This window comes from Schistocerca serialis, chromosome 9 (assembly GCF_023864345.2).
Source record: "Schistocerca serialis cubense isolate TAMUIC-IGC-003099 chromosome 9, iqSchSeri2.2, whole genome shotgun sequence".
In the NCBI taxonomy this organism is placed as follows: domain Eukaryota; kingdom Metazoa; phylum Arthropoda; class Insecta; order Orthoptera; family Acrididae; genus Schistocerca; species Schistocerca serialis.
This window is the reverse complement of record NC_064646.1, coordinates 455,084,267-455,093,805: the sequence shown is the minus strand read 5'-3', so window position 1 is coordinate 455,093,805 and position 9,539 is coordinate 455,084,267. Positions and strand designations below refer to the sequence as shown.

The 9,539-nt window shown below is 51.0% G+C and overlaps 1 protein-coding gene across 1 annotated transcript; it reads right to left on the bottom strand.

Annotated features, from left to right (window-relative positions):
• Positions 1-406: 406 nt before the first annotated feature.
• LOC126419703 (uncharacterized) lies at positions 407-1,084 on the bottom strand. The gene has a single exon (XM_050086886.1). It carries the CDS (start codon positions 1,082-1,084, stop codon positions 407-409), a length of 678 nt encoding a protein of 225 aa, XP_049942843.1.
• Between the last annotated feature and the right edge of the window lie 8,455 nt (positions 1,085-9,539).

Genomic DNA, 9,539 nt, shown 5'->3' with positions numbered 1-9,539 from the left:
TCTTACGAGTGTCGTGTCCGCTGCCACTCCGTTCGCTTCCGGGGGGGGGGGGGGGGTTGAGGCGCTGGAGTCCGATAGGGTGGTGCCGGAGCGATCTTCTTACGTAGATAGCCGTTCCTCCCTTGTGTGTTGGTCTGTCCTTCCGACGGCAGTCGTAGTTGGGTACTCCTACCCTGACACCAGGTTTCAGGAACGTCTCGCATATGAGGCATATGTCTACGGCTTCGTCATATAAGAACTGACGGAATTCGCCTGCCTGGTGTGTTATCCCGTTTGAGTTCCACACCGCGATTCTTAGTCCCTGTGCGGGCCTATCTGCCATCTTGGTTTCTTGGGGCTGGTATCGTGTTTGCCATGTAGGTGGCTATCTTCTCTGTCACACTCTTGAGCGTGACGATAGCTTCCATCATGACTGCCATGAGGAGGCGATGTCTGCGGCTGTGGGTGCTTGTGGGGCCGCGTCTTCTCTAGTGGTTGTTGTGTTGGCGTTTTGTTGTGCTTCTGCACCTGCTGTGGTTTCCTGCTGCTTGCGGTGGTCGAGGTCTTGTATCTGCTGATCTTCCATTCTCGGCCTCTTCTGCAGGCGGCGGCGGTACAGCGGTCGCGGTGCTTGCGTGGATTCCGCCTGGTTTCTTGGTACTGCTTCTGGGTTCCTGCTGGGCTGGTGGACCGCTTCGCTCGTGCTGGGGGTGTTCCTCGGCTGGCGGCGGCGGCTCTTCGCCATGTCGACGTAGCTCGTTCCCGGCTTCTTGTGTGTTGCCTCCTGTCTGGCCCATGCGTCAAGTAGGGTCCTGCACCCGCCGTAGCTCGCCGGGAGCGCTTCCCCACAGTTGCAGCATTTGGCTGGCTCTTCTCTTGGCACAGGGCACTCGTCGCTGCGGTGGTCTCCCGCACACCTGACGCACTTCTGCGGCCTGTCGCAGTAGCGTGCCACATGCCCGGGTTGGAGGCACCTGTAGCATTGTGCCTGCTTCTTCTTGGCTCTTGGCTCTTCTACCGTGGTGTCACAGGCGGCTATGGATTTGACGTTCCATATCGTCCTGTTTTGAGCGTTGTTCGTGGCCACTATTTCGAATAGCGGCATGGGCCTTCGTGTCCTTGGGGACTTCATTTTGGTCACTGATCTTGTTGTGAACCTCAGGTCTGTTGTGCCTTTCTCATGTTGTCTGTTGTGAATGAGTGTGCCACTCTCAGTGGTTTGTCATTCCCTGACGAGTGGGTGTGGAATGGGATATTCCTGCGTTTTAGTTCTCGCAGGATTTTGACGTAGTCTTCTTCGTTCTTAGTTCTGATTTTGAGGGTGTCCCCTCCTCCTGACTTCACACAGAAGACGTGTGTCGTCGTTTCCTTTAAGCTCTCGTACAGCTCCATGTAAGAGCCGCTATACGCGCTGTGATGGGTGCGATCTTGGAATTGTTGCTTGACTGCACGCTTTCTGCGGCAGCTTCTACTGGGTCTGATTGTGCCTCTCCCAATGTTGAGAAGCTGTTTGTTGTAGCTACTGGGGCGGGGGCCGCCTGGTTGATGTAGGCTGCTGGTGCCGTCTTCTTGGGGAATATGAACCCGTCGTTACTAGGGCTACGTGAGTCACAGACCCTTTTGTCTGCGGATTCTTCTTCTTCTGCACTGGCGGCGTCTTAAGTCTTCCTTTTGCGGGAGATCGCATCTTGGTCCATGGGCTCCGGTTGTGGTGCGGGTGCTGGTGCTGCATCCAGGACTACTTCTTCCCCTCTGGCGTCGAGGTTGGAGTATAGCCCCTGCTCGTACCTGGAACTGTTGGGGGTGGTGACTGCGTCTGCAGCGTCGTCGAGGGCAATCAGCAGTTCCTTCTGGTCTTCTAGATGGTCGCTTGGGGTGGCGACGGGGGTGGGAGTTCGGAATCTTCTCTACTTTCAGAGTACCTAACCATTTTGGGACGTGTGGAAGTGTGGACAAAGAAGATAGTGCTAGCCTTTGCCTGGTGGCCGCGGGCTGGTCCCACGTGAAGGGGCCCTGGACCACTTATTTCCCTACTCTAGCTGCTCTAGGTGGCTCTGCATTCTTTGTGAAGAATGCAAATGCCAACCGAAGAGAATTTGCATGCGGGTGCACGCTAAGATGGGTGTCAACTTAGTTGGCAACAACGACAAGTTTGCTTTCCTCTTCTGTGGACCGAGGTCCCAGAGCGAGAACTGTTTCTTCGTTCTTCTGTGGCGATCTCGTTGACTCTTCTCGAGCTACTGGATGCTCTGCAGCCTCGGAGATTCTTCTGTCTTCTTCTGTCTTCTTCTGGAATCTCGAAGCTTCTTCCCCTGTCCGGCGGTGAGAATGCTGGCTGCTGCTCCGCTTGCTGCTCTACCTTTCTCCCATGCTAGCTCTCTTAGCGACGCAAGCGTCCTCTGGGGAGCGCCCCTAGGAGAGAGGTGAGAAGGGCGGTGTCCCGCCGGCTTCCGACGCTGGCGGCGTGTGTGCAAGTGTGGAACATGTGTGTTTGTTCCACGTGATGTGGTTGTAGGTTTTAATAGCCTCTCGCTATTTTTCCTACAATAAGTAGAGATTTCATTATGGGGTAAGCTTATGTTTTCCTATGCTTCCTGCACTGTGGACTTTGTGTTACGGTTTGCTGCGTAATTATTGACGCAGCAAGTCTGACCAGCGAAGTGACGCTCGCCAGTGTGGCCGGTTCCCGAGTCCTCTAAAAAGTTGGTTGGCTGACCTCTCGGCTTTTTCATAAAAGGTCGTCGCTGTTTCTCTGTATCGTTGCCGCAGCGGTTTCATACCCGCGACGTGGTGGAGCTCCTCGGTGAGGAAATCCTTAGGTAGATGAAGTGTAAGAGGATTGTTTGCAGGCATTTAAGGTTGGTGTCGGCCGTGTTGCCCCAGACGACCGCGGCGTACTCCAGCAGCGGTCGTATGGCGTCCTTATACAGCGTAAGACCGACGTCTTCGGGCAACGTTGTCATGGGGTTGAGCACTGGGCAGAGCAGCCTCAATCTACCCAGTGCCTCGCCCCTGATGTTTTCCACGTGTTGCCGCCATGTGAGGCGCAGGTCTAATGTGACGCCTAAGTACTTTGCGGTGTCGTTCCACTCGACTGGCACTCCACACACCGAGACTGTTGGCGCGTTGTGGCGATTTGCTATAATAATTGTTGCGGACTGACAAGACAGCCAGTCCACAGTGACGGGTAACCGAAAGGCGCGCACTTAAACTCACGAAGGCTGGCGTGAGGTCTGAAACAGGATACGTAATGAATGCTATAAAGAAAAGTACGTAGCTCCTGGAATACTTAACTTTAATCCACAATTGGTGAACATTGGTCTCGTTACTGTACATGCTTCATTAGATACATAGCAAAGGATAAATGGCGCCTTGCTAGGTCGTAGCAATTGACTTAGCTGAAGGCTATCCTAACTATATTCTCTGCAAATAAGCGAGGCTTCGTCAGTGTTGCATCGCTAGCTAAGTCGTCCGTACAACTGGGGCGAGTGCTAGTACGTCTCTCTAGACCTGCTGTGTGGCGGCGCTCGGTCTGCAATTACTGACAGTGGCGACATGCGGGTCCGTCGTATACTACCGGACCGCGGCCGATTTAAAAGCTACCACCTAGCAAGTGTGGTGTCCGGCGGTGACACCACAATAATCGCCTGACTCCTCTTGCCGTTGTAGGCGAGGCGCCACTTCTTTGCCCACTCCGTGAGCTCGTCGGTGTCTGCCTGTAGACGCCGCTGCAAGACGTCGACGCTCCAGGTGCTGCTGTAGGTCGCCGTGTCGTCTGCATAAAGTGCCGTCTGGACGCGGTTCGTGCCTGGCAGGTCGGCGGTGTAGAGGGAGTAAAGCGCCGGACCGATGACCGAGCCTTGACGTACACCCGCAAGTATTCGGCGCTCCGTGGAAATTCCACTGGCTGCACGGACGTGAAACGTCCTGTCCTGCAGATGGCTCTGCAGGAGCCTCACGTGTGACACAGGTACCCCCTGCACAAGAAGCTTGTACAGGAGGCCGTCACGTCACACGGAGTCGAAGGCACGAGACACGTCCGGCAAGAGAGCGCCGAAATACTTACATCGGGCAACGGCTCCGAAAGCTTCCTCCGTTAGGCACAGCAGCTGGTGCGTCGTCGCGTGCTCCCGGCGGAACCTGAACTGCTCGTCGGGGAGAAGTCCTTCGGCGTTTACGTGGGCCAGCGGGCGGACCAGGTAAGCCTTTCGGAAACTTTTGAAGTTGCTGGCAGGAGGCTGATGGGGCGGTAGTTCCTAGCCAAGCGAGTGTCCGTCCTTGGCTTGGGAAGTGCAACTACCTACGCATGCTTCCAGCAGGCTGGGTACAAGCTGGTGCGCAGTATCCCATTGAAGATTGCCGCAAGATGGTGTGCTGCGGCGTCGGGAAGTTGCTGGTAGAAGACTGATGGGCCGGTAGGTCTTCGCAATGCGTGCGTCCTTCCCTGGCTTAGGCAAGGCGACTACCTCAGCATCCTTCCAACAGGCAGGATACTCGCTGGAGCGCAGAATCCCGTTGAAAATGACCGCAAGATGATGTGCTGCGGCGTCGGAAGCTGCTTCAGCGTCAGGTTGATGATGTTTCTGACGCTGGCAGTTTTTTTTTATTTTTATGATCTTTTCATTCCCTTCCCTGGGGGGGATAGGGCGGGCTGCTAGAGAGCTTTTTTTTTGCTCTATGCAGCTTTAGGATTACACATTTATTTTATTAACTTTATTTTCTTACAATTTTGGGGATTATTTATTTAATTGAATGCTAAGTTGGTTGCTTAAAACTAGTTTGTTATGTATATTTAATTATTCTACTCTAATGCTTAAGTACAGATCCCACTGCTCTGTGCAGTGACTGGTTACTACAATGGTTGCTTTGTTTGCAGAGTTTTCGTGTTCTTCCTGTTTGCTGTGATCTTGTTGGCTGCGTCTGCAGTTCTATTCTTGGTCTTGTCTCTCATCTAGGTGTGGTGGTGTTTCTTCGCCTTCGATGAGGGGCGCCATTGTTGGCGCTAGTTCAGTGAGTGTTTTGGTAGTATTTTGTGCCACTGTCTTGTTTGGATGAATGTATTTATATTTTGGTTTTGTTGGTTTTGGTGGTTATGATGTGTTCTAAGTCGGGACGGTTCTGTAGTGTTTTTTTTTTTTTTTTTTTTTTTTTTTTTTTTTTTTTTTTTGCCGTATTTCGATCTTAGTTTGGCTAAGCGTGTTTGCAGCGGCGTGATCTTAGCTGTTCTGTATACTTCGGTGCTCGGTGTGGTGTTTTGCAATTTGAGGAAGCTCCGTAGGAGTCGTCTTTCTGTCGTGTACATATTGTTGGCTGTTGTTGCCGTCATTCCTCCTAGTGCTGGGGCCCCATACTCAAGTAGTGGTCTTATAAACGTTTTATAAGTGTGTATTGCTGTGTGTGTGCTACAACCGTCGAATCGTCCTTGTACCTGCCTGATGGGTCCCTGCCTTTTCCTTTTCCTTATCCTATTCCTATTGAGTACATCTTGTTGATGGGTATGCCAGTTCAGGTATTTATCGTAATAGATGCCTAGATATTTGGCGGAGTTTCCTAGCTGAAGTGGCGTACCCCATAGTGTTAGTCTTACGTCTCTTTCGTCTTGGTTTCGCTTTTTGGTTAGGTTTCGGTGCCGAAGAAGTACCATTTGAGTCTTGTTGGCGTTTGGTTTGATCCTGTTTTTTGCTATCCGTTTTTCTAGTTTGTATAAATACGCACTTGCCTTCCTCTGTATTGTCTGTGTTTGTCGGTCTGTGACCCAGTACGCCGTATCATCAGCGTATAAGGCTACTGCTTCTCTATTGCCGTCTGTGGTCGGAATGTTCGCCGTGTGAAGGGTATATAACAATGGGGAAATGATGGCTCCCTGCGGTACGCCTGCCTGTGGTGTGAAGTAGTCCGACGTTTAGTTTCCTGCATGTACCAGTCATTGCCTTTCGGTTATTTGTCCTTTTATTACCCTGACCATTTTTGTGGGGATTCCTAGATCGGTTAGCTGTGTTAGCAGGCCGCTGTGCCATATTTTATCGAAGGCTCGTTCGATGTCCAAAAATATGGCCAGGGTGCATTGGCTGGTGCTAAACCCCTGTGTGACATCGGTGGATAGCCTCATGAGCGGATCATTTGTGGAGTGGTTTTTGCGGAATCCCGCTTGTATGGTGGGTATTACGTTCTTGTTTTCCACGTATTTGCTGATTCGATCCGTTATTATTCTTTCATACGTTTTTCCTATTACGTTAAGCAGTGTGATAGGCCTGTATGAGTTGGCATTTGTTTTTGGCTTGTTCGCTTTGGGTATCAAAATGATTTTCCCTTTCTTCCATGCCTCTGGTGTCGTTTCCCTGGTTAAACAGTAGTTAAATACCTTTGTCAGTATTGGTGCTACTGTCCCTATGGGGGCTTTCCTGAGGCGTGATCTGCGAATTCCGTCTTCTCCCGGTGCCGAGTGCCTGCCTGTCATTATTGCTTCTATTACTTAGTTTTCGGTGATTTGTGATGTGAGCTTTTCTTCTTCCTCCCCGTCTACTGTGGGTGCGTTTAGTATTCCGTGTATGGTCTGCTCCGTCGCTAGTCGGTGGTTTTCGTCGAGTCTCGGGTCTTGTGGACATGAATGTATTACTTCTAGATTGTTTTTGAACTCCTGCGCTATTTTCCTGGCATCAGTGGTTGGCTCGTTGTCGATTAACGAGCATGGTGCGTTGGGCTGTTTCTGGCCTGTGAGTGTTTTAAACCTGTGCCAAAAATTGCTACCGTCCGTGTAGTCTAGTTCTTTGCATGTCTCAGTCCATTTTTCTTGCCTGTATTCGGATATTGTTCGTTTTATCCTTGCGTTTAGTCTGTTCCAGATTGGTTTCAGTGTGGGGTTATTGGTTGTTTGGATTTCCCTGTACACCCTTTTCTTTTCTCTTATGAGCGCTAGTGATGTCTGTGGGATTGTGGGCTTCCATCTTTGTATTACTTTTTTGGGGATGTTTTCTTCGATTGCGGTTTGGATTGTCGATTCTATTTTGCTAGTGACCGTTTCTAGGTCCTGGTTGTTTGTAATCGTTATTGGGTCGGATAGTTCATTCCGTATTTTTTGCTGGTACCCCTCCCAGTCTGCTGCTCTGTAGTTTCTGATCGTTCGTGTTTCGGGTCTTGGAGGTGGTGGTGGTGGTGGTGGGGGGGGGGGGGGGGCTCTGGTGGTTGTGAGCAGTATTGGCAGGTGGTCGCTTGTTATTGTTGGGCCTATTTCCTGGTGTATTATGGCTTCTTGAAAGCATGGGCTGTATATGATGTGGCGTGAGAGTGGAGATCCTATATACGTCGGCTGATTGAGTGGAAGTCTGCTGCACGGTTCGGTTGTCCGTCGATCGAATAAGAGTTGTCCGCTGTTATTTTCGGTGGTATCTCCTAAATTTCTGTGTCTTGCGTTGGCGTCCGCCATTATGATTACTTTTCGGAAAGTTTGTAGGTATCGAAAGAAGTCCGTTGGGAGGGGGTGCCTGTGGGGTGTGTAGAGGCACGCCACTGTTAGTTTTTCATTCCCCCGATTGGTACTTGTATTACTATTACTTCTAGATCCTGGTGTTGTTGTGGCAAGCTTAGTTCTGTGGCTGGTAATTTCTTGTCTGTGTATATGGCCACTCCACCTCTGCCCTCTGTTTTATACGGCAGTTATATCCTGGGAATTCTATTTTGTCATTTTTCTTTGTCCAGGCCTCTGCTACCCCTATTATGTGAATTTTGTTTTGGTGAAGTGTGTAGTTGACTATAGGCTTTTTGTTTTTTAATGCATTTGCGTTTGCGTATAGGAAGTTTAGTTGTGGGTCTGTTCTGTCTGCTTCTGCCATGATCGGTTTGCTTGGGTTCGCTATGTTTCGTTCTTAGGTGCTGGTGTGGTTAGGGTCTTCTTCTCTTTTCCTTTAGTCTTCTGTTGGGCTGATTGTAATATGTATTCCGTTGCCTACTTGTGTTACTTTTACATTTTCCCGAAGATCTTTCTGGAGACTTCACCGACTGTCTGTGCTATCTCTTATTTTTTGTCCTGGAATATGTTCCACAGAACAGTTGTTGTGAACCTAATGACGTCTTCTTTTAGCGTGACTTTTTGTTTGAGTTCTGCTTCGCTTTGTGGAATCTGGGCAGGGCTATCGAGAGACCTCACTGGTGCTTTCGTGTCGCTTGGCCCGGCTTCCTTTGGTCTTTCTGCGCATTTTGCTGAAAATGCCATATGGTTGCCATTGCAGTTGGCACATTTCGGGGCTGTTGTGTCGCTTTTGCAGTTTTTCGTGTCGTGATTTTCACTGCATTTGCCGCATTTTGCTGTTTTCTCCCCGCAGCTCTCGATCGTATGACGAAATTTTAGGCACTTAATGCACTGAATTGCTTGTGGGCGCGTGGGTTCGATGGTTCGGCTCGGTGCCACTTATTATAGATGTATGCCCCCTTGGAGAGCAGTTTATCTAGTGTTTCAGTGCAGTGTGTGATTACCCTGAATTTCATGGTGGGCGCTTTTCTGGCCCTATCTATGATGCGTCGCGCCGTTGTAATGTCGGAATTTCGTGCGTTGAGCTCTTCTGTGACCTCCTCATCGCTTATTTCGTGGTCAATACCTTTAATTACGGAGCTGTAGCTTGGACGCTGCCTGTCCATTGGGCGAGTGTTCGTTCGTTTGCGACCTCTGTTCTTCTACCTGTACTGTGCGGTGTAGGCCTTGGCTTAACCTGTCTCCTATCAGTTATATGCTTCGCTGTGTCGTATCTTTAGGCAGGTTGTTAATTACGTACGTCCGTTCCTTTGGATTCGGCATTATTTCTCGGGATGCTGCGGTCCTTACTCTCCGCTGCGGCGCGCCGGTGGCGCTCCTAGCGGCGGGCGGCGGAACTGCCGCGTCGGTCTTCGGTGCACGGGCGCGGACCTCCTGGGTACAAGCTGGTGCGCAGTATCACATTGAAGATTGCCGCAAGATGGTGTGCTGCGGCGTCGGGAAGCTGATTCAGCAACATGTTTGTGACGTTATCTGATCCGCCTGCTTTCTTGCGTTGGAGGTGGCAAAGTTGCAGCTGTACCTCTTCCGGCGAGACGGGCTGTATCTCGTCGTCCTCGGCGCGTTCGCGGAGAAATACAGGCAGGCGGTCAGCTACTAGGCGCACGTGTTCTTCGTCGATGGGCTCTTCTATAGCTGTGAAATTTGCAGCGAACGCGTCCGGCAGTGCATTTGCCTTGGCGTCCGGTTCGCTGACAAATCTGTTGCCCACTTGAAGAGGTGGGATGGGCTGAGTGCGACGGAGGAAGCTTTTCATTGTCTTCCACGCCGTCCCGTCCTCGATGCTCAGTTCTTCAATTTTGGAGGCCCACTCGGCGTTCCGGTGTGCATCAACATCGGCCTTGATGTGGCGGCGCAACCTGTTTAGCTGCCTTTTCGTGCCTGGGTCCTTGATTATCTGCCATTCCCTTTGCAGTCTGTTTTTGGCAGCTATCTGGTCCCTAATGTGACGTGAGAGTATGCGCGGCGTATGTTCGTCTGCTGCCTGCTGCCTCGCGGGCGTTGGGGCCGTTGCTGCCTCCGTCATGGCTCGTGA